The 25,907-nt window shown below is 46.3% G+C and overlaps 1 protein-coding gene across 5 annotated transcripts in view; it reads left to right on the plus strand.

The window, feature by feature from the left end:
- Positions 1 to 25,907, plus strand: part of PFKFB4 (6-phosphofructo-2-kinase/fructose-2,6-biphosphatase 4) — a 143,325-nt gene that overhangs the window by 100,630 nt on the left and 16,788 nt on the right. For all 5 annotated transcript variants that reach the window (XM_063940687.1, XM_063940686.1, XM_063940684.1 and 2 more), the window contains 2 exons: positions 4,533 to 4,740; positions 22,514 to 22,660. In XM_063940687.1, the coding sequence (XP_063796757.1) occupies positions 4,533 to 4,740; positions 22,514 to 22,660 (355 nt within the window). The remainder of the gene's footprint in view (positions 1 to 4,532; positions 4,741 to 22,513; positions 22,661 to 25,907) is intronic.

The following is a 25,907-nucleotide window of genomic DNA, read 5'->3' on the forward strand; positions in this document are numbered from 1 at the left end:
CCAATTCTCAATGGCTCAGAACACTATTATGTGAAAGTGTCAAGAGATTATTCCGTGCGTGGACATCTGTTAGACAGATGATCTCACCCGTCAGAATTTGGATCCTGAAAACTGGACATTAAATCCAGAGGTGTTTCTTGGGGTTACCCTCAACATGATGGCATCTCGCCACAATTACAAAAGCTCAGTATGTGTACAAAACAACAGATCACAAGGGCAGTGGCGGTGGAGTCTCTCACATTCATGTGGTCATTCAGCATCGTGTATCTGGCTCCACCATTTTCCGCTGCTCTCTCCGTTGTCAAAACGGATCATAAGATAGTTCGTCACAGTCATACTGATGGTATCTCATGTGTGTTGGAGAAGTTGCTTCTCGAATTTCCAGGGAATACTTGCACACGATCTTGGGGCGCTCATAATACGTCCAACCTGTTACATCAGGGAACGTTCTTTTACCCATATTTACCTATGTACCTATTACCTATGTACCGCAGCTGCGGTTGATGGGGTGAGGGTTCAAACGCCCTCTTAAGAAATAGAGCATTACAGTGTCGGTTATACCAACCATGTTACGAGATAGTAGACCGCTTAAGGCAGCTCATTATTACAAAATTTCGTGTGCTTACATAAGTCGTAAACCTCGGAAGTTTCCAACATCATCCTTCAAGTTACCCGTATTCTGTTAAACGGGGTGGTATGGAAAACTGCGTTTACTTGCACGGAGGGTGCAGGTATCTGTGTAGTAAACTTATCTTCAAAGACGTTTGTCTTTATTGCGTCTGTACACACCGTTATACAAGGTGTCACCAAAGTTCAGACTCTATTTATCTCACCTACAGCGCCAGGCGACTGGAGGTTGGGTTCAGATTTCTTACAGTTTCATATTTTGAACACTTACAACACATGGGGATTAAGTTTCTCACTTTGGAAAACATTTTTCTTCTAGCCTTGGCTTCGGCAAGGGTTTTGTTTTCATATTTGGGTGCCTTGTATTCCAAGCCACCGTATTTGAGTTTTCTCATGACAAAGCAGATCTTCCGACGAATTCCGCTTTCGTATCCTTCACATCTATATACCAATAGTGGTTCCTGTGTGGACAGCACATTCTAGAATTCTGAATGTGGTACACGCATTACGCGTTTATATATGTCCCGAACGTCTACAGTACGTGATATGAATACGTTGTTTGTTCTCTATGATACTGCCAACTGGGGTTAACCAGTTTCTCAGCAGACTACAATAATGACTACAAGTCAGGGTTCCTTTAAGGCTAAGTTACAATCGCCTACGTCAGTAATAGCTCATCCCACAGGTTCTGTGGGAATGTCAGACCCAGCGGGTCGGGGAGCGTCTACGACGCGGCTACATAGCCTTCAGTGCACCACGTTTGTGCACGTTTACATATAATGGTGGCGCCATCAGCATCTAGCTTTGGTCTGCCTACTGTTACAAGTATCAAACAGCTCTCCCGCCCACGAGGGAAGCTTTGGTACGTCCCAAGAGTACTCCAGTGACCCCTAGTGGATGATAAAGAAAATAGGATTTTGGTACTTACCAGGTAAATCCTTTTCTTTGAATCCATAGGGGGCACTGGACGCCCACCCAGAGCAGTTTTACCTGGGTTGTTTTAAGCTCAAGGGAGCTTAGGGTCACAAGTTTTACTTGGTTTGTATTAAGCTCAGAGGAGCTTGTGGTAACACATTTTCACCGATTGGTTCAAAGTATAAAGTTCTATCGGTTAAGGTGTCAACTGTTTAGTTGACAATAAGGTTATGGGTCAACTTTGTTGTTGTCCGTTATGTTATAGGTATTCTCCATTGTCAACCTCTCTATATCCTGTTCGCTCAGTAAAAAACACTGACAAAGTACACTGAGGTACTCGGGGATATGGAGGGGGGAGAGTCCTAAATTTGAATATTCAGTGCCTTTGTTCGGCTACGCCCGTCCATATCCCAAGAGTACTCCAGTGCCCCCTATGGATTCAAAGAAAAGGATTTACCTGGTAAGTACCAAAATCCTATTTTTCTTTTCTTTTTTTTTTACCATTTACTGATTTCCTATGTCTGCACGATGTATACTGAGCTATGCTATGCTTGATAAAGACTGTACCTTGTATGTTTAATGTGGAAATCTACACAGTGGGCCAGACAGTTTGCATTACAGTTCAACACTGCTGATTAAGTTATGTTAATTTGTAAGAAATACTGCTTCTTCCAATGAGGCAAAGAATATAGGTTTTGAAGCAGAGATTTGTATGTAAATTTGTGTAGAACATTTCCTTGGAATCACTTTAGACAGTTAAAGCAACTGTATGTGCTAGCTTCCTTTAGGACTAGTGGAACCCTAAACAGTGCGTATTATCAGGCTATACTCAGGAATAATTAGTACTACCTGTAGAGCTATTGTTTTAGTCAGTTACAGCATCTGTGCTCTAGCTAGGTCCAGAAAACATGCACTGCTAGGGTTCCATGTTGAGCTGGGTTTGAGAAATACTGCTTAAGGGCATTACCTATAAAACTGCACTCTTTCACAAATAAAATGAAACTATACTGAGGAGCATTAGAAGTCCAGTTCTTTTTGTCTGGTTAGCAGATGTGTGGCAAGAGGAGAGCATTTGTTCCTCATTTCACCATCTCTTCCCTTTATGTTGCTGTTTTATTGCTTCCCACACACCAAAACGAAGAACATTGCTTATCTGAACTAAGTATTTAGGGTATCCGGACTCCAGGTCGACGGCACAAAGGTCGACACACCTTTGGTCGACATGGACAAAAGGTCGACAGGAAAAAGGTCGACATGAGTTTTTCACGATTTTTTTCTTTTTTTGAACCTTTTCATACTTAACGATCCACGTGGACTACGATTGGAACGGTAAAGTGTGCCGAACGAAGCGGTAGCGGAGCGAAGGCACCATGCCCGAAGCATGGCGAGCCATGCGAGGGGACGCGGTGCACTAATTGGGGTTCCCGGTCACTCTACGAAGAAAACGACACCAAAAAAACATAAAAAACATGTCGACCTTGTTCCTGTCTACCTTTTGTCCAATTCGACCTAAGGTGTGTCGACCAATTGGCGTCGACCTAAGGTGTCGACCTTTGTGCTGTCGACCCTCAGTCCCAGACCCGTATTTAGAACCCAGTCAGTATGGCAGAATGACTGAAAAAGGAGAAATTATTTAAACTCTCAACCATATGGTCTGTTCAATATAAAAATCATAATGTTAAACAATAAAAATCTATTACAATTTAACATTTATCAAATACAGGAGTAAGCAGATCTGTATAGGGAAGGGCAATGGTGCTCAGTGGGGAAATGAGCAATGTTCTCTCGTGTTTTTTCTATTTAACAGGGAAAAAGAGTGCAATACAAAGTGTATCTATGCACACAGGTGCTGATTCAGAGTTGCACACAAGTCCATTTTGCAGATGGACCCTGCGAGTTTTCAGCCTGCTCATGCACCATAGCTGAGTATATGTAATTATGAGCAGCTACAGGTAGTTCAGAGTCGTCCACTCCATTTGTGTCTGAGTCGGTGTAACTATGCGGCAGTGGGCACTCTTGCGTAAGACAAGTATTCCGTGGGTGTAGAGAGAGAAGTGTGGGATATTCGGGCACGATCATAAATGGATATGCCTGGTTTCTGACTTCTGTCTTGCAACACAGATAGGTCTGGTGCAACTGTGCGCTGATAGAGATGATGGCTACTTTCGCAAGCGGATGGATGGTGTGGTGCGGCCTCCTGACTATAGACTGCATCTGTAAAAGATGCAGTGGATTCTGTATACAGGCTTGGATCTACATTTATTTCCGAGCGCAAAATGTGGCGGACTTGTGTGCAACTCTGTTGATAGTCTCAGAAAAGCCTTTAGGAACTTTTGTCAGTTCTCTGTTAACTGGGATATGAGCATTTTGTAATGTTAAATTGTGTAGATGTTGCATTATCCAGTCTCTGTACGCAGAAATTATAGAGCAGTAGGATCATAGGGCACACAGGCTGTGTGGCAAAGGATCTAGGAGTTTAATTGAGAGAATGCTGTACTTGCCAGAAAATGTATATTAATGGAGGAATTCAATTAGCTGCGGTAGCTTACCAAGTGCTGATTGATCCCCCAGGACTATCCAATTAGCGCTGAAGCTAACGGTCATTGGAGATTTTTTTTCTTTTTTCTTTTTTTTTTTTTTTTTTTTTTTCTCACCTGCCTTAGCGGGTCAGAAAAATTCCCGATAACTCGTGGGTTAATGGGTGAAGCAACTACATTAATGTATAAATTTGTTAACTTAATGCATTAAATCAGAGAAGTCGGGACCCTAATTGAATAGCCTCAGCTACCTCACATTTTCACCTGCTGTTATTTGCTGACTAATTGAATTCCCCCTTAGATCTGGATAGGTAGTGGTTCTATTTCCATAATTGTTTGTTTTGGGAATGATTAAATTGTTCAGGAAGGGCAGAAAGAAGGGGGTTGTGAAATGTTAATGTTGACCTTGAAGACTCAAACTTTTTTTTTTTTCTCCTCCCCTCTCCATTGTAGGGAGTTATCTTACATTAAAATCATGGATGTTGGCCGTAGATATCTAGTTAACCTTGTCATGGATCATATTCAGAGCCGTATTGTGTACTACCTTATGAATATCCACGTGACTCCCCGCTCCATCTATCTGTGCCGGCATGGGGAGAGTGAGCTCAATGTCAAGGGGTGCATCGGAGGAGACTCTGGCCTATCTAATAGAGGGAAAGAGGTACTGGTGCTTTAATGGCTAGTGGGCTGATTATTATCAAACTTGGAGGTCGTACAACAACAAGAAAAATGCAGTATTTTGGAGACCAAAGCATTGCAAAGCTGCTCAGTAAATATGTCAGAAGAGAGTCTTTGCATGTCAATGCAATTTTAATATCCCTTACAAGTAGTGTCAAAAATTGATCTATCGATCTCTCTGGTATGCAGTCAGTATGTCAACAGTAAATATTAGGGTTAGACAAAAAGTACATGGCAAATCATTGTTCAATGTTTAACACATTAGTATTAAGTTGTATTGATAGTCTTTTTTTATTGGTATACATTTCCTTCTGCACCAGGTAGCATAATCACCAAAAAAAGATTACACAGACCTAACAGTGAAACCTGACTTACTACCCAGTAATGGATCTGATCAAATGTCCTTACAGCTGGCTGATGTGCTTTGTACATTAGACACTCTTATCAGTAGAGGAATCCACTGAAGTGAACAGTATGCCCTAAGGAGATAGTTCAGTTTGTTTTGCAATGTGGAACTCTTGTGCAGACAGTCAAGGTTTTCAGTTTAACCCTATGTGCACAGCCACGGATCTATGTATCCGATTGAAACCACCTTTCTTTTATTACTGAGATTCTGATCTATTCTCATTTGTCACCTATACAGATATAGAGGAAATGGGTGGAACTCGTTATACCGGCTGTCGGGATCCTGACCGCTGGTATACCAACAACTCTTCTCCCTCATGGGGTGTCCGCAACACCCCTGGAGGGAGACCACCGTGCCCGTAAGGGGCTTTTTTGCACTCACCCTACTGCCGGCAATTCGTAGTACATCCAGAGGAAATGGGTGCTCCAGTGTCTAATGTGTTATAGAAGATGCAGCGTAAGAGATGGAAAATATTGCTCCACATGGTCATTCAAACAGAGTAGTAAATACAGCAACATTCTAGTCAGCCAAGTGTTTGAGAGAGCAAGACAACGTATTTTTTTTCAAATGCTGTAAATAAACACTTTGTACTCTTTGTAAAAAATAAATTACAATATATATAATATAATATTTCTTCACAGTAAGAGCAGTTGGAATTTGGGATTCTCTGTCAGAGAAGGTAGTAATGGTGGACTCTGTCAATATGTTAAAAAAATGGATTGGATAAATTCCTAGCTGAAGGAAATATTCAACATAAATGTGTTAAGGTGCATACACACTGGGCGTTTTTGCCCAGCGTGTATGCATAGTGATGATGGCTGACATCGCTGGGCTTAAAATTGCTCAGTGCATACACACTGAACGCTTTTCCCCCCTGCCCAGCGATGTCAGTGGGGGTGAACGGCTTTCCATAGCAGGACGCTGGTAATACCAGCAGATGAATGGCGGCCGCCGGTGATGAAGCGGGAGCGCGCATCAGCGCTCCGCCGGGGCATACGCACTGGGCGGTTTTGAGCTGAAAGCGGCTCAACACCCCAAAAGTGAGCTGCTTTCAAGTCAGAATCACCCAGTGTGTATGGGCCTTAATACATACAGAGAGAGACAGTAAAATGGTATGAGGAAGAGGATAGAACAAAAGATATAACTCTGTACATTTCTTTATAGTTTCCAGAGAATAAGGAAATAACTTGTCTCTGTGATCTTAGAGGAAGGAAATACTGTTTACAAAATTACCTATACTTCCTTATAATAGAGACAGTTTCATCACCAAAATATGATGTAACATCATGCCAGGCTAACCAGCAATAATAACACGATCCCTTCATATTGTGTAGGGTGACATTCTGTTGTAACATTCTTAACCTGTAGTAATAATGTGGTTTCCCAGGATTTCTACATTTAAAGTGGTGTGGCTGGCTTTTAGTGCCACCTGTAATTGGAACACACCTTATTGAACTACAGATAGATATATGGACTAGAAAATAGCGCTTGGTGGAAAAAAACAGCCTAGATATATTCTAGTGATTCCCAATCACTATAAACAAAACTATAGAAAGACAGATAATTGAAGATATCTTTGGCGCTACCACATTATATTAAGTTGCAAAGAAATAACATAATTAAATTAAAATATGGAGGAGTGATGAGAAAGTCTATTAAAATGTCCCAGACGGTTTCTCTTTTCTCTAACGTCCTAGTGGATGCTGGGCACTCCGAAAGGACCATGGGGAATAGCGGCTCCGCAGGAGACTGGGCACAACTAAAGAAAGCTTTTAGGTCACCTGGTGTGCACTGGCTCCTCCCACTATGACCCTCCTCCAAACCTCAGTTAGATCTTTGTGCCCGGCCGAGCTGGATGCACACTAGGGGCTCTCCTGAGCTTCTAGAAAGAAAGTATATGTTAGGTTTTTTATTTTACAGTGAGACCTGCTGGCAACAGGCTCACTGCACCGAGGGACTAAGGGGAGAAGAAGCGAACCTACATGCTTGCAGCTAGCTTGGGCTTCTTAGGCTACTGGACACCATTAGCTCCAGAGGGATCGACCGCAGGCCCGTCCTTGGTGTTCGGTCCCGGAGCCGCGCCGCCGTCCCCCTTACAGAGCCAGAAGCAAGAAGAGGTCCGGAAAATCGGCGGCAGAAGACATCAGAGCAGCAATAAAAACACCTTGGCTGGCAAAACAATCACAATATATAGCCCCAGAGGCTATATATGTGATAAATACCCCTGCCAGAATCCATAAAAAAGCGGGAGAAAAGTCCGCGAAAAAGGGGCGGAGCTATCTCCCTCAACACACTGGCGCCATTTTCTCTTCACAGTGCAGCTGGAAGACAGCTCCCCAGGCTCTCCCCTGTAGTTTTCAGGCTCAAAGGGTTAAAAAGAGAGGGGTGGCACTAAATTTAGGCGCAATATTGTATATACAAGCAGCTATTGGGGAAAATTCACTCAGTTATAGTGTTAATCCCCACATTATATAGGGCTCTGGTGTGTGCTGGCATACTCTCTCTCTGTCTCCCCAAAGGGCTTTGTGGGGTCCTGTCCTCAGTCAGAGCATTCCCTGTGTGTGTGCGGTGTGTCGGTACGGCTGTGTCGACATGTTTGATGAGGAGGCTTATGTGGTGACGGAGCAGATGCCGATAAATGTGATGTCGCCCCCTGTGGGGCCGACACCAGAGTGGATGGATAGGTGGAAGGTATTAACCGACAGTGTCAACTCCTTACATAAAAGGCTGGATGACGTAACAGCTGTGGGACAGACAGCTTCTCAGCCCGCGCCTGCCCAGGCGTCTCAAAGGTCATCAGGGGCTCAAAAACGCCCGCTCCCTCAGATGGCAGACACAGATGTCGACATCGAGTCTGACTCCAGTGTCGACAAGGTTGAGACATATACACAATCCACTAGGAACATCCGTGACTTGATCCCGGCATTAAAAAATGTGTTACACATTTCTGACATTAACCCAAGTACCTCTAAAAATGGGTTTTATGTTTGGGTAGAAAAAGCAGGCAGTGTTTTGTTCCCCCATCAGATGAGTGAAATGAAGTGTGTGAAAAAGCGTGGGTTCCCCCGATAAGAAACTGGTAATTTCTAAAAAGTTACTGATGGCGTACCCTTTCCCGCCAGAGGATAAGTTACGCTGGGAGATATCCCCTAGGGTGGATAAGGCGCTCACACGGTTGTCAAAAAAGGTGGCACTGCCGTCTTAGGATACGGCCACTTTGAAGGTACCTGTTGATAAAAAGCAGGAGGCTATCCTGAAGTCTGTATTTACACACTCGGGTACTAGACTGAGACCTGCAGATCGTGCTGCTGCAGCGTGGTCGGTGACCCTGTCAAACAGGGATACTAGTTTGTTAACATATGAACATATTAAAGACGTCGTCATATATATGAGGGATGCACAGTGGGATATTTTGCCGGCTGGCATCCAAAATTAATGTAATGTCCATTCTGTCAGGAGGGTGTTAGAGACCTGTCACTGGACAGGTGATCCTGACTTTAAAAGGCGCATAGAGATTCTGCCTTATAAGGGTGAGGAATTATTTGGGGATGGTCTCTGGGACCTCGTATCCACAGCAACAGCTGGGAAGAACATTTTTTACCTCAGGTTTCCTCACAGACTAAGAAAGCACTGTATTATCAGGTACAGTCCTTTCGGCTTCAGAAAAGCAAGCGGGTCAAAGGCGCTTCATTCTGCATAGAGACAAGGGAAGAGGGAAAAAGCTGCACCAGTCAGCCAGTTCCCAGAATCAAAATTCTTCTACCGCTTCCTCTGAGTCCACCGCATGATGCGGGGGCTCCACAGGCGTAGCCAGGTACGGTGGGGGGCCGCCTCAAAATTTTCAGCGATCAGTGGGCTCGCTCACAGGTGGATCCCTGTTTCCTTCAAGTAGTATCTCAGGGGTACAAGCTGTAATTCGAGATGTCTTCCCCCCGCCGTTTCCTCAAATCTGCCTTGCCGACAACTCCCTCAGGCAGGGAGGCTGTGCTAGAGGCAATTCACAAGCTGTATTCCCAGCAGGTGATAGTCAAGGTACCCCTACTTCAACAAGGACGGGGTTACTATTCCACACTGTTTGGGGTACCGAAACCGCACGGTTCGGTGTGACCCATTTTATATTTAAAATCCTTGAACACATACATAAAAAATTCAAGTTCAAGATGGAATCGCTCAGGGTGGTTATTGCAAGCCTGGACGAGGGGGATTACATGGTATCCCTGGACATCAAGGATGCTTACCTGAATGTCCCCATTTACCATCCTCACCAGGAGTACCTCAGATTTGTGGTACAGGATTGCCATTACCAAGTCCAGACACTGCCGTTTGGACTGTATACGGCACCGAGGGTGTTTACCAAGGTAATGGCCGAAATGATGATACTCCTTCGAAAAGGGAGTTTTAATTATCCCGTACTTGGACGATCTCCTTATAAAGGCGAGGTCCAAGGAGCAGTTGTTAGTCGGGGTAGCACTATCTCGGAAAGTGCTACAACAGCACGGTTGGATTCTAAACATTCCAAAGTCACAGCTGGTTCCTACGACACGTCTACTGTTCCTGGGGATGGTTCTGGACACAGACCAGAAAAAAGTGTTTCTCCCGGAGGAGAAAGCCAAGGAGCTGTCATCTCTAGTCAGAGACCTCCTGAAGCCGAAATAGGTATCGGTGCATCATTGCACGCGAGTCCTGGGAAAAATGGTAGCTTCCTACGAAGCAATCCCATTCGGCAGGTTCCATGCAAGAACTTTTCAGTGGGACCTGTTGGACAAGTGGTCCGGAGCGCATCTTCAGATGCATCGGCTGATAACCCTGTCTCCAAGGACCAGGGTATCGCTACTGTGGTGGCTGCAGAGTGCCAATCTTCAAGAGGGCCGCAGGTTCGGCATACAGGACTGGGTCCTGGTGACCACGGATGCCAGCCTTTGAGGCTGGGGGGCAGTCACACAGGGAAGAAACTTCCAGGGACTTTGGTCAAGTCAGGAGACTTCCCTACACATAAATATTCTGGAGCTGAGGGCCATTTACAATGCCCTGAGTCAGGCATGGCCTCTGCTTCAAAACCAGCCGGTACTGATCCAATCAGACAACATCACGGCAGTCGCCCATGTAAACCAACGGGGCGGCACAAGAAGCAGGATGGCGATGGCAGAAGCCACAAGGATTTTCCGATGGGCGGAAAATCACGTGTTAGCACTGTCAGCAGTGTTCATTCCGGGAGTGGATAACTGGGAAGCAGACTTCCTCAGCAGACACGATCTACACCCAGGAGAGTGGGGACTTCATCCAGAAGTCTTCCAACTGATGGTAAACCGTTGGGAAAGGCCACAGGTGGACATGATGGCGTCCCGCTTAAACAAAAAACTAGATAAATATTGCGCCAGGTCAAGAGACCCTCAGGCAATAGCTGTGGACGCTCTAGTGACACCGTGGGTGTACCAGTCGGTTTATGTGTTCCCCCCCCTCTGCCTCTCATACCAAAGGTACTGAGAATAATAAGAAGGCGAGGAGTAAGAACGATACTCGTGGTTCCGGATTGGCCAAGAAGAGCTTGGTACCCAGAACTTCAAGAAATGATATCAGAGGACCCATGGCCTCTACCGCTCAGACAGGATATGCTACAGCAGGGGCCCTGTCAGTTCCAAGACTTACCGCGACTGCGTTTGACGGCATGGCGGTTGAACACCGGATCCTAAAGGAAAAGGGCATTCCGGAGGAAGTCATTCCTACGCTGATTAAAGCTAGGAAAGAAGTGACCGCAAACCATTATCACCGTATTTGGCGAAAATATGTTGCGTGGTGTGAGGCCAGGAAGGCCCCAACGGAGGAATTTCAGCTGGGTCGATTTCTGCACTTTCTACAGTCAGGAGTGACTATGGGCCTAAAATTGGGTTCCATTAAGGTCCAGATTTCGGCTCTGTCGATTTTCTTTCAGAAAGAACTGGCTTCGTTGCCTGAAGTTCAGACTTTTGTAAAGGGAGTGCTGCATATTCAGCCCCCTTTTGTGCCTCCAGTGGCACCTTGGGATCTCAACGTGGTGTTGAATTTCTTTAAAATCACATTGGTTTGAACCACTTAAAACCGTGGATCTAAAATATCTCACGTGGAAAGTGGTCATGTTATTGGCCTTGGCTTCGGCCAGGCGTGTGTCAGAATTGGCGGCTTTGTCATGTAAAAGCCCTTATCTGATTTTCCATATGGATAGGGCGGAATTGAGGACTCGTCCCCAGTTTCTCCCTAAGGTGGTATCAGCTTTTCACTTGAACCAACCTATTGTGGTGCCTGCGGCTACTAGGGACTTGGAGGATTCCAAGTTACTGGACGTAGTCAGGGCCTTGAAAATTTATGTTTCCAGGACGGCTAGAGTCAGGAAAACTGACTCGCTATTTATCCTGTATGCACCCAACAAACTGGGTGCTCCTGCTTCTAAGCAGACTATTGATCGCTGGATTTGTAGCACAATTCAGCTGGCGCATTCTGCGGCTGGACTGCCGCATCCTAAATCTGTAAAAGCCCATTCCACAAGGAAGGTGGGCTCATCTTGGGCAGCTGCCCGAGGGGTCTCGGCTTTACAACATTGCAGAGCTGCTACTTGGTCAGGGGCAAACACGTTTGCAAAATTCTACAAATTTGATACCCTGGCTGAGGAGGACCTTGAGTTCTCTCATTCGGTGCTGCAGAGTCATCCGCACTCTCCCGCCCGTTTGGGAGCTTTGGTATAATCCCCATGGTCCTTTCGGAGTTCCCAGCATCCACTAGGACGTTAGAGAAAATAAGATTTTACTCACCGGTAAATCTATTTCTCGTAGTCCGTAGTGGATGCTGGGCGCCCGTCCCAAGTGCGGATTGTCTGCAATACTTGTACATAGTTATAGTTAACAAAAGGGTTATTGTTGAGCCATCTGAGAGGCTCAATGTTTTCATACTGTTAACTGGGTATAGTATCACGAGTTATACGGTGTGATTGGTGTGGCTGGTATGAGTCTTACCCGGGATTCAAAATCCTTCCTTATTGTGTCAGCTCTTCCGGGCACAGTATCCTAACTGAGGCTTGGAGGAGGGTCATAGTGGGAGGAGCCAGTGCACACCAGGTGACCTAAAAGCTTTCTTTAGTTATGCCCAGTCTCCTGCGGAGCCGCTATTCCCCATGGTCCTTTCGGAGTGCCCAGCATCCTCTACGGACTACGAGAAATAGATTTACCGGTGAGTAAAATCTTATTTTTAAGTGACTTTAGTCTTGCTTTCCTCCAAGATTCTTCAGACCATGAAATTCCTTATAGGTATATATCCATGCAAAAATTTTATGATTTGAGAGCGGAATTACTGTGAACTGGAGTTGACCTACAGGAAGGAGTTAAGGTCAACAAGAAAATTCTAGATGATTATGTAAAGTATCATGAGACACAATATCTGTAAAGGAACAGGAATTTGCTATATGGATTTTTGTTTTTATGGGAATACTTCTAATTTGTAAAATAGGAAATTGATGTTTCACTTCCGGGTTAATTTTAGTATAAAAAAGGGATGCATGCAGGTAGGGATCATTCTGCCCTGAGGAAGAGTTTACCATAACTCGAAACGCGTTGGCGGCTAATTGATCCATCTACCTGCATCCACATTTGGAAAGGAACTTGCCTGGTCCAGCTGCCGGTGTTTAGCCCGGAGAGGGAGTAAGGAGGAATTCCAGAGACTCCAATCTTTTGCTCTTTCCATTGCTCCATGCTGGGAGCTTGGCACGGTACGGTTCCAATCATATATACATAAAGTGAAGGACCATTCTTTTAATTGGATGAAAGAAAAATCTTTTATATATGTATATCTTTATGTCATATGAAATAAATTTGAACACATTATTTTTTTTTTTTAAATACTACACTATATGTAATTTTTTTTTTCTCTGTTTGCATGGATATATACCTATAAGGAATTTCATGGTCTGAAGAATCTTGGAGGAAAGCAAGATTAAAGTCAATTAGGTGTATATGCAATTAGCGGCGAATCGCGGCAATTGGGTGCCGAAATTGACCATATTCAATAAAAAACAGATTCGACAGTCCCGCTGACGAAAAACGGCCGATTTGACGGATTTTGTTCCGATTTTTTAAAAACGGGAAAAAACCCGAAAAAACATTGCGTGGGGTCCCCCCTCCAAAGCATAACCAGCCTCTGGCTCTTCGAGCCGGTCCTGGTTCTAAAAATCCGGGGGGGAAAATGTCATGGGATCCCCCGTATTTTTTAAACCAGCACCGGGCTCTGCGCCTGGTGCTGGTGCAAAAAATACGGGGGTCAAAAAGAGTAGGGGTCCCCCGTATTTTTTACACCAGCATCGGGCTTCACTAGCTGGACAGATAATGCCACAGCCGGGGGTCACTTTTATACAGCGCCCTGCGGCCGTGGCATTAAATATCCAACTAGTCACCCCTGGCCGGGGTACCCTGGGGGAGTGGGGACCCCTTCAATCAAGGGGTCGTCCCCCCAGCCACCCAAGGGCGGGGGGTGAAGCCCAAGGCTGTGTGTCCCCCCCACCCCCATCCAAGGGCTGCGGATGGGGGGCTGATAGCCTTTGGAAAAATGAAAGAATATTGTTTTTTCCAGTAGTACTACAAGTCCCAGCAAGCCTCCCCCGCAAGCTGGTACTTGGAGAACCACAAGTACCAGCATGCGGGAGAAAAATGGGCCCGCTGGTACCTATAGTTCTACTGGAAAAAAAATACCCAAATAAAAACAGGAGACACACACCGTGAAAGTAAAACTTTATTTCATACATGCCGACACACACATACTTACCTATGTTGACCCGCCGACTGCCACGCCCCCCTCGTCACTGAAGAATCCGGGGTACCTGTGAATAAAATTATACTCTCCTCAATTCAATGTCAAGGTTAAATCCACGTACTTGGCAAAACAACAAAACGGCAACCCAGACCAAACGGACTGAAAGGGGTCCCATGTTTACACATGGGACCCCTTTCCACGAATGCCGGGACCCCACGTGACTGCTGTCACTGAAGGTCCCTTCAGCCAATCAGGAAGCGCTACTTCGTGGCACTCACCTGATTGGCTGTATGCGCGTCTGCTGTCAGACAGCGCATCGCACAGCTCCCTCCATTAGTTTCAATGGTGGTAACTTTGCGGGTAGCGGTGGGGTTACCCGCGGTCAGCCGCTGACCGCGGGTGACCTCACCGCTGACGCAAAGTTCCCACCATTGAATTTAATGGAGAGGCTTTGCGATGCGCTGTCTGACAGCAGACGCGCATACAGCCAATCAGCAGAGTTCCAGGACGTTGCGCTCGCTGATTGGCTGAAGAGACCTTTCTGTGACAGCAGTCACGGAGGGGGGTCTCTGCATTCGTGGAAAGGGGTCCCATGTGTAAACATGGGACCCCTATCAGTCCGTTTGGTCCGGGTTGCCGTTTTGTTGTTTTGCCAAGTACGTGGATTATAACCTGGACACTGGATCAGGTGAGTATAATTTTATTCACAGGTACCCCGGATTCTACTTGGACAAGTGGACCGAACGTCGTGTCAACATAGGTAAGTATGTGTGTGTCGGCAGGTGTGAAATAAAGTTGTACTTTCAAGGTGTGCGTGTCCTGTTTTTATTTGGGTATTTTTTTCCCAGTAGAACTATAGGTACCAGCGGGCCCGTTTTTCTCCCGCATGCTGGTACTTGTGGTTCTCCAAGTACCAGTTTGCTGGGGAGGCTTGCTGGGACTTGTAGTACTACTGGAAAAACAATATTCTTTCATTTTTCCAAAGGCTATCAGCCCCCCATCGGCAGCCCTTGGATGGGGGGGGGGGGGGCAGCCTCGGGCTTCACCCCTGGCCCTTGGGTGGCTGGGGGGGGGGGGACCCCTTGATTGAAGGGGTCCCCACTCCCCCAGGGTACCCCGGCCAGGGGTGACTAGTTGGATATTTAATGCCACGGCCGCAGGGCGCTGTATAAAAGTGACCCCCGGCTGTGGCATTATCTGTCCAGCTAGTGGAGCCCGATGCTGGTGTAAAAAATACAGGGGACCCCTACTCTTTTTGTCCCCCGTATTTTTTTGCACCAGGCGCAGAGCCCGGTGCTGGTTTTAAAAATACGGGGGATCCCCTGTAATTTTTTCCCCCCGGATTTTTAGAACCAGGACCGGCTCGAAGAGCCCGAGGCTGGTTATGCTTTGGAGGGGGGACCCCACGCCATTTTTTTTCAGGATTTTACCATTCCATTTAAAAAATAAAAAAAAACAAATTTTTTTTAAATTATATAAATAATACTTGTTCCTCCAAAATAGACAAACCAAGTACCTAATCCCTTCTAATATAAATAGATATGCTATTACCAATAAAAAAAAACACCCAAAAAAACATCTCTTAAATTTTTTTTTATTAGATTCCCCCACCAAAGTGTGGCGGATTGAAAATGACGAATTTACTGTCTAAAAGCACTGTTGTCGAATTTCCAAACTTCAATTGAATATACTTTTAGCGAATTGCTGCATTTGTACCATTGCAGAAATGTCGAATTTCAAAAAGTCGAATTTTGATAGTCCTTTTTTTGACGGAAAGTACTGAATTGCATTGTCGATTTTTTTTTTTTTTTTTTTATTTTTTTTTTTTTTTTTTTGGCGAAAAAGTCCCGTTTTTCGACAATTTCGGGAATTCGACCGCAATTGCATATACCCCTTAAAGAGAAACCGTCTGGGACATTTTAATAGACTTTCTTATCATTCTTCCATATTTTAATTTAATTATGTTATTTCTTTGCAACTTAATATAAGGTGGTAGCGCCAAAGATATCTTCAATTATCTGTCTTTCTACACCTTATTGAACACCTAAGGTTGATTTGATACATCAGTGTTTTGACTAAGGGAGCTCTGCAGTGATATTCTAGTCTCTGATACATCCTAACGATCTGTTCATAGCCTCATGCAAATTTCTGCACTGTTATGATGAATGTTGAGGAAACTGACGTGATGTCAGCAGTCATGTTTTCTCCTTAATTGAAACTAATCGTAAGTTAATGTATGTGTTCTGTATGAGTGATGGATCTGCTGGGTCGTTGTGGGGTAACGTTGGATCTTTATTTTCTGTGTGTGAGCATGTAGTGTGTTATGACACTAGTCAAGGAACGGAGGTTCCTGTGTAGAGAGACCCGTATAGGATTAGCGTGGGCAGAATATCTGCCTTAACGTTTTCCTCCTCTAGGTGTATTCTGTCCAGTTTCTGTGAAGGGTAAATTGACCACAGATATGGTGCAGTGACCTGTTCTAGACTGCAGTGTGTTTCCTAATCTAAATAGAAAACCCATCCAGACTGATAAATGTGTCCGGTCAGTGGCTGTATTTCATCCGCAGTGTTATGGGAGCGCTGGGGTCATTCATTTGCATTTCCACAGCCTCGTAACTTGGAATGCTATAGTATCTAATAAGGCTAGCAATTGGAAGGCTAGATACCTCTTGTACAATGTTATTTATCTTCATTTCTGCAGCGGGGTACACTGTGTTCCACAGGGAAAACATTGGGTGTAGAGTGGATCTTCATCCAGAGAGGCACCAACAGGCTAAAGCTTTAGGCTATCCCAGGATGCATTGTGGGGCCTCCTCTGTAACCCTGCCTCCAGGCACTGTGAGCTCAGTTTCGAGTTCGTGCCTGTAGAAGCAGGTCACTAACAGGAGGGCTGCACTGGGCAGCCCTGAACAAAAGCTTTTTCAGAAGACTTCAAGAGACGCAGCACTGATATGTCAGGGTGACATTCAGCATTGTGCCCCCGTCACCTCCCAAGCGGCATTGCATACTCCTGCGGCCTGTTCCCGGGTACTTGCGGCGGAGACGCTACGGCTCTAGGCACATGGTCGCAGACGCTCTCCTGGTTCGCGTGGCTGCTACGGGGAGGAGGTAAGAGGGTCCCCCAGGTGGGACCCACCATTAAATCGTGTTCCGATCGCATGTCTAGGGAGACGGACTGCGACACTGGCTTGGACACTGTCACCAAGCGGGGACCCCACTATATCCGCCAGGGCATAGGAGTACAGGTCGGGTGTACTAACGCCCCTGTTGATAAATCTCTGTAGTACCGGCGGTGAGGCCCAGCATAGGGGAGGCGTTGCTTGACCTGTAGTTCCTCCCTGGCCCAGGGCGCCATCTACTGCAGATTTTCCCGCCCTGGAGCTTCCTCACCCTCACTCCCTGACTGAGACGCTGGGCAACATCTTAGAGCATAGCTGCGGCTGGTCTCTGGGACTGCAGGACAAGGTCTCCCTTCTAAAGATATATATGAGAGAGGTGTGTATGTGTATAATATAATTTTTTTTATATATATTTATATAATATAATATATAAATAAATAAATAAATATATATATATATATATATATATATATATATATATATATATATATATATATATATATATATATATATATATATATATATATATATATATATATATATATATTACAAATACTAGTCCAGTTCAGTTTTATTTTCATACTAATAATTGTCTGCATTGTTATTTTGGCTGTGTGCGTGTATCTGCTGTAAGGTTTCACTTTCAATGGTTCCCGGAGATCTATCACTAAATTCTGTACCCTAAGCGACTAGGTGCGTCAGGGTCTTTTATATAGTGCGTCACAGTATTTACCTAGTAAGTGTCTTCTACTATGTACTCAGTCACATGATACCGGATTTATTTGCAGGTATTCTACTCTGTCTGGCTTCATTGTACTAATTCGCTCTGTGTTGCATTTGTGTACAATGTCTAACAGAAAGGGCGCAGAGCATGCGCCAAGGGTTTACCAGAGGGTGAAGCGGTGTATGATGGTCTGTGTACTGTGTGCCATACACCCCCTAGTCAGTCCGCAGCTCCTATAAACAATCGGGAGCCACTGCGGGCCGCATTCTCAAACATATTAGATACTCTGGTGGAATGTCTAACTCCCCCTATGGGACCACCTGTGCCATTACAGCCTCAATTTGTCCTTATGGTGAAACTGCCTTGGGCGGATAATTTGTCTAATCAGTTACAGCAGTTGACTCAAACTTTGATTAGACCTAAATCTACCCCAGGTCACTCCCGTGTCTCTGGGTCATCTGAGCGGGCTGCTTCCTCTTAATCCACAAATCTCTCAGATGTTTCATCTGAAGAGGAGGGTACTGTCCTGTCAGACACTGAATCTGGTGTTTCTGACGAGGATTCTGAATTACAAATCGATGTTCCTGCTCTAGTGGTTGCTAGTTAACAAATCCTACAAATCTTTGTTGAGGAATCCACTACTGTCACTAAGAAAACTGATATATTTAAAAGGCAGTTAAAAATCTATTGCCCCATTCTGACCATTTGGTAGACATCAGGCAGGAACCCAGGGTTAATCCAGGGAATAACTTCCCTCTCTCTAAAAGGGCCTTGGCTCACTATCCTCTCCCTATAGAGTTATGTAATAAGTGGGAAAATTCACCGCCGGTGGATTCTCATGTCACCCGCCTAATGCATTGTGTCATCCACTCTGCCTGTCACTACTGTCACTTCCCTGAAAACCGACAGATAAGCGTGTGGAGGGATGCCTGAAATCTATTTACTCCCTTACAGGTGCTGTGCATAGACCCACTATTGCTGCCTCCTGGGCTGCTAAAGGTATCAAAGCATGGGTTCAGGCAATAGAGGATGAGCTGCCCAAGGATATTTCTGACAATGTCAGACAATACCTACCTCACATTACCACCGCCGCCTGTTACATACAGGAAGTATCATCTAAGGCGGGTGTGCTGGCAGCCAAGGCGTCGACTATGTCTGTCCTGGCTCGCCGTATTCTATGGTTGAGGTCATGGTAGGTGGACCTAGACTCCAAAAAGACCTTGGAGGTACTTCCTTTTAAGGGAGACATTCTATTTGGAGAAGACCTAAATAAAATTGTCTGAACTGGCGGCGGCTAAGACTGCCTTCCTCCCAAATACTAATTCTTCAGCACAGAAGGCAAAAGGTACCACTTTTCGTTCCTTTCGGCCTCAAGGGAAAGCAAAGGGTCAGGCATACCAGAGACAATCTCGTGCTTCCAAAACCACTAAGCCCAAGACGAAGCAGTCCTGGGCGGCCCGTCAGCCTGCTTCTAAACAAGACAAGCCTGCCGTATGACTGCACGGGCCTCCCCCTAGGGGACCCCTGGGGTGGGAGACCGACTTCTGCGGTTCACGCAGGTCTGGTTAAAGACCACTTCAGACGCATGGGTGCGAGAAGTTGTCTCTCACGGGTACGCAGTCTCTTTCAAGAGGCATCCCCCTCGCCAGTCTTACGCCACGGTTCTTCCCTCTGATCCGTTAAAGGAGTTCTCTCCTGGATACAGGAGTGGTAGTGCCGGTACCCCTGTCTCAGAGAGGCAGTGGTTAATAGTAGATCCTGTTTATAGTCCCGAAACCCAATGGGTCCTTTTCAGCCTATTTTCAGTCTGAAATCACTAAACAAGTTTGTGAGTGTCCAAGTTCTGGATGGAAACACTGTGCTCAATTGTACTAGTGATGGAACCCGGAGGCTACACTATCAGTTCCAGGCTCTGCCATTTGGGCTGGCTATGGCCCCTCAGATTTTCACCAAGGTTATGGCCGTAATGATGGCACATCTCCGTCTCTAGGGAGTCAGGATCCTACCGTATTTGGATGACTTGCTGATCCTGGCAAACTCCCACGATGTCCTCATCAGTCATCTACAACTGACTGTAAGCTTCCTACAAGCCCACGGGTGGCTTATCAATTGGAAGAAATCCTCGCTGGTCCAAGCTCAGAGCATGGTGCACCTGGGAGCACTCCTGGACACACACAGTCAACATCTGTTCCTGTCTCCAGAGAAAGTCCTGAAACTTCAGGACAGGACTAAGATACTTCCTTTCCTGCAACAGTGTGTCGATACACTCAACGATGCAAGTACTTGGACTAATGGTGTCGACATTCGACATGGTGGAGTATGCTTTAATTTCATTCCCGCCCTCTTCAGAGGTTAATCCTTTCAAAGTGGGACTGCCTACCTCATCGGATCAGGTCTCACATGATCACATTGACTCCGGAGGTTCGGCTATCGCTGACCTGGTTGCTCCAGGACCACCGACTGACCAGGGGATGTCCCTTCTGGATCCCCGGCTGGGTCCTGTTGACAACAGATGCCAGTCTGCGGGGATGGGTTGTGGTGGCAACACTCTTTCCAGGGTCGCTGGACCCAGGAAGAATCACTCCTTCCGATAAACATTCTGCAGTTGCGGGCGGTGTTTAATGCATTAACTCTTGCCCTGCCTCTAATCCAGAACAGGCCTGTTCAAGCAAGGTAAGAATGCCACCACGGTGGCGTACATAAATCATCAAGGCGGCACTCAGTCACATGGCCATGAGAAAAGTGTCAAAAATCCTTCATTGGGCGGAACGCCATCTGCCAGCAATATCGGCAGTGTTCATTCCGGGCATCCTTAACTGGGAACCCTACTTCCTCAGTCGTCGGGACGTGCATGCAGGAGAGTGGAGTCTTCATCCGGAAGTCTTTCAACTCCTAGTGGACACATGGGGCCTACCAGATGTGGACCTGTCTCGACACAATCACAAAATTCTGGTCTTCGGATCAAGTACCAGGGAACATCAAGCAGCGTTCGTGGGCGCACTAGCCATTCCATGGAACTTTCGGCTACCTTTACGTGTTCCTTCCAGCGTCACTTTTGCCCAGGGTCCTGTGGAAGTTCAAGCAAGAAGTAGGAATACTACTTCTAGTCTCTCCGGCGTGGCCCAGACGGCATTGGTTCTCAGACCTGCAGGGTCTATCGACAGAGCGCCCCCCTTCTACTTCATCGACCAGACCTCCTCGTACAGAGCCCTTGTCTCAACCCAGACCTGGCCAGACTGGCTTTGACGGCGTGGCTCTTGAAGCATCACTCCTGAGGGCCAAAGGATTCTCTGAGGCGGTCATCCAAACTATGCTGAAAGTCCGCAAACCGGCATCCGCCCGGATCTATTACAGGGTCTGGAATTCTTACTTCACCTGGTGTGCTGATAAGAACTATGATGCGTACCAATTAAAAACATTTAGACTCCTGGTTGTTCTGCAACAGGGCCTGGACTTGGGTCTTCGTCTGGGGTCCCTCAAGGTTCACATATCTGCCTTGTCAGTGTGTTTTCAGAGAAAAATTGCGTCTATACCTGACATTCTTACATTCACTCGGGGTGTGTTACGGATTCAGCCTCCCTATGTCCCTCCTGTGGCTCCATGGGATCTGTCTGTTGTCCTGAATGCCCTGCAAGTGTCTCCATTTGAACCTCTTGAGTCAATGGACCTCAAATGGCTCACAGCCAAGGTTCTGTTCTTCTGGCTATTGTCTCTACTAGAAGGGTGTCTGACTTAGGCGCTTTGTCCTGTAGTCCACCCTTTCTGATATTCCATCATGACCGGGCAGTTTGAGAACTCGCCCAGGTTACTTACCTAAAGTGGTGTAATCTTTCCACCTTAACCAAGAGATTGTGGTTCTGGCCTTTATCTCTTCTGATTTGTCCCCCAAAAAGCGGTCTTTGGATGTGGTGAGCGCTCTCTGTATATAGAGAGGTCAGATACCCTGTTTGTACTGTTTGGTTTCCACAAACGTACCTGGCCTGCAAATAAGCAAACCTTGGCCAGATGGATTAGAATGGTGATTACACGAGCTTATGCGCAGGCTGGACTCCCAGCTCCTGATGTTAATTAAATCCCATTCTACTCGGTTTGACTTTCATGGGCGGCCCGCCGTGGCACGTCCGCAGAACAATTGTGTAAGGCGGCTACGTGGTCCTCTGTGAACTCGTTCATCAGGTTCTATGACTTTGATACTTCCGCCTCCCAGGATGTTTCCTTTGGACGCTAGCTTCTTATACCCGCTAAGGCGTGTCCCTTCCCTTCAGGAACTGCTATAGGACGACATCCGAGGTTTTCCCTGTGGAACACGGTGTACCCCGCTGCAGACAAGGAGAGTTATGGTAGACTTCCCATTGTTAACTCTTTCTGCGAGGTACACTGGATTCCACAGGGCGCCCACCCTCACACACCTAGCTTCTATGGGTTTGTATGGCATTAGCCGCTGGTCCCTTCTCCTGTCATGAAAATGTGGTCCTATGTGACTAACATCTGCCTTCTCTCTTACCTGCTCCTACATTGGACCGGTTAATGAAACTGAGCTCACAGTGCCTGGAGGCGGGGTTATAGAGGAGGCCCTACAATGTATCCTGGGACAGCCTAAAGCTTTAGCCTGTTGGTGCCTCTCTGGATCAAGATCCATGCTACACCCGATGTTTTTTCCCTGTGAACCCAGTGTACGTCGCAAAAAGAGTTAACAATGGTAAGTCTTACCATAACTCTCCTTTATGTAATATTCACAGTTTGCACAATGGTTATCCAAGTACATCCATGAACAGAACATACATGATCTTAAGGTGTGGACAAGTCAGATGAGGAGGACTATTCAGACAGCAGAGGCCCTGGGTGTGCCGTACGAGCAGTGGAAAACGCTGAATGAGATTGATGCGGTAAGTCTCTCTCCACCACTAATTTAATGGATCTTACACTGTCTCACTGAAAGAGCTTCCATGTTTACACACTGTGGTGGTAGATCTTTTGTGTGCTTAACAGATACATGCTGTGGAGAATACAGCCTATATAGGATTAGTAACTAGTGACCTCATGAGCCCAGTGACACCAACCTCTGGCAAATGTCCCTATTTCTTTGTCATCCACTAGGGGACACTGGAGATTAGAAAGCTGGGGTGTGAAGAATAGAGACCGGAGGTAGCACAATGTATGTAATAAAATAAAAATGCACAGCTGGCTCCTTCCCCTTCACGCCCCCCATCCCTCTAGTTTGAAAAATTGTGCTGAGGAGGTAGAAGCACATCAGGGAGATCTGGCTCCATAAAGAAATTTGTTTCAAGATTGCAGTGGCCTAATCCCACCTCACTAAAGGAGAGAGCAGGTGACACTAAGGTACTCTCTGAAGTACTTGTGAGGCACAGATCCCGGTGGAAAGGATTGGATGCTCACTAAGAGAATCCAGCAAGAACGGTGAGTAGTGGTGGTATAAAGTGCCCCCTCCTTCTCTGCAGCAGTGTAGGCGCACAGTGAGGATAAGCACCACCGGCCACAGCATTCCCCCACCGAGCGGGATACAGGGAGCTGGCGCCAGCAGTTTGTATTCCTAGTCCGGGTGGTAGCCGCTGGGCTTGATCGCGGCAGGCGCGTACAGTGCTTCCAGCGTGCAGACTAGTAGGACCCAGACTGGCGGGGGTAGCGGAGGCGGCGGCATTGCTACGAGGCGGAGCCGGAGAATAGCTCCGGACACCAGTGGTGAGCGGCTTCCTCGCTGCCAGTATAGTACAGGCCGCTAGGTCAAACACCAAGGGCTCTTACTTTATAGTGTAAGTGTGTGTATGTACAGTGTGTGTGTGTATACAGTGGGGCAAAAAAGTATTTGGACAGTCACCTATTGTGCAAGTTGACCAACTTAAAAAGATGAGGTCTGTAATTTCCAGCATAGGTACACTTCAACTGTGAGAGACAGAATCTGACAAAAAAAAACAGGAAATCACATTGTATGATTTTTAAACAATTTACTTGTATTTCTTGTGGAAAATAAATACTCTGCTCAAAAAAATAAAGGGAACACTTAAACACCACAATGTAACTCCAAGTCAATCACACTTCTGTGAAATCAAACTGTCCACTTAGGAAGCAACACTGATTGACAATCCATTTCACATGCTGTTGTGCAAATGGACTAGACAACAGGTGGAAATTATAGGCAATTAGCAAGACACCCCCAATAAAGGAGTTGTTCTGCAGGTGGTGACCACAGACCACTTCTCAGCTCCTATGCTTTCTGGCTGATGTTTTGGTCACTTTTGAAAGCTGGCGGTGCTTTCACTCTAGTGGTAGCATGAGACGGAGTCTACAACCCACACAAGTGGCTCAGGTAGTGCAGCTCATCCAGGATGGCACATCAGTGCGAGCTGTGGCAAGAAGGTTTGCTGTGTCTGTCAGCGTAGTGTCCAGAGCATGGAGGTGCTACCAGGAGACAGGCCAGTACATCAGGAGACATGGAGGAGGCCGTAGGAGGGCAACAACCCAGCAGCAGGACCGCTACCTCCGCCTTTGTGCAAGGAGGAACAGGAGGAGCACTGCCAGAGCCCTGCAAAAGGACCTCCAGCAAGCTACAAATGTGCATGTGTCTACTCAAACGATCAGAAGCAGACTCCATGAGGGTGGTATGAGGGCCGGACGTCTACAGGTGGGGGTTGTGCTTACACCCAACACCGTGCAGGACGTTTGGCATTTGCCAGAGAACACCAAGATTGGCAAATTCGTCACTGGCGTCCTGTGATCTTCACAGATGAAAGCAGGTTCTCACTGAGCACATATTGGAGACGCCAAGGAGAACGTTCTGCTGCCTGCAACATCCTCCAGCATGACCGGTTTGGCAGTGGGTCAGTAATGGTGTGGGGTGGCATTTCTTTGGGGGGCCGCACAGCCCTCCATGTGCTCGTCAGAGGTAGCCTGACTGCCATTAGGTACCGAGATGAGATCCTCAGACCCCTTGTGAGACCATATGCTGGTGCGGTTGGCCCTGGGTTCCTCCTAATGCAAGACAATGCTAGACCTCATGTGGCTGGAGTGTGTCAGCAGTTCCTGCAAGACGAAGGCATTGATGCTATGGACTGGCCCGCCCGTTCCCCAGACCTGAATCCAATTGAGCACATCTGGGACATCATGTCTCGCTCCATCCATCAACGCCACGTTGCACCACAGACTGTCCAGGAGTTGGCGGATGCTTTAGTCCAGGTCTGGGAGGAGATCCCTCCCAGACCATCCGCCACCTCATCAGGAGCATGCCCAGGCGTTGTAGGGAGGTCATACAGGCACGTGGAGGCCACACACACACTACTGAGCCTCATTTTGACTTGTTTTATGGACCTTACATCAAAGTTGGATCAGCCTGTAGTGTGTTTTTCCACTTTCATTTTGAGTGTGACTCCAAATCCAGACCTCCATGGGTTAATAAATTTGATTTCCATTGATAATTTGTGTGATTTTGTTGTCGGCACATTCAACTATGTAAAGAACAAAGTATTAAATAAGAATATTTCATTCATTCAGATCTAGGATGTGTTATTTTAGTGTTCCCTTTATTTTTTTGAGCAGTGTATTTTGACACCTACCAAGCAGCAAGATTTCTGGCTCTCACAGACCTGTTACTACTTCTTTTAGAAGCTCTTCTATTCTCCATTCGTTACCTATATTAATGGCAGCTGTTTGAACTGGTTATCTGTATAAAATACACCTCTCCACACCCTCAAACAGTCAGACTGCTACCTCTCCACCATGGCCAAGACCAGAGAGCTGTCTAAGGTCATAAGGGCCAAAATTGTAGAGCTGCACAAGGCTGGGATGAGCTACTCGACAATAGGCAAGCAGCTTGGTGAGAAGAGATCAACTGTTGGCGCAATTATTAAAAAATTGAAGAAATACAAGATCACTGACAATCTCCCTCGACCTGCATTTGGAATCTGTTGCTGTCGACTCTCAATATGAGATCCAAAGAGCTGCCACTATCAGTGAAGCAAGCCATCATTAGGCTGAAAAATCAAAACAAACCCATCAGAGAGAGAGCAAAAACATTAGGTGTGGCCAAATCAACTGTTTGGAACATTCTTAAAATAAAGAACGCACCGTACAGTCTTTCTCCATCTATTCTAATAGTGACAGGACTGCTGTTTGCTGTGT

Source organism: Pseudophryne corroboree, chromosome 9, assembly GCF_028390025.1.
Source record: "Pseudophryne corroboree isolate aPseCor3 chromosome 9, aPseCor3.hap2, whole genome shotgun sequence".
Lineage (NCBI taxonomy): Eukaryota > Metazoa > Chordata > Amphibia > Anura > Myobatrachidae > Pseudophryne > Pseudophryne corroboree.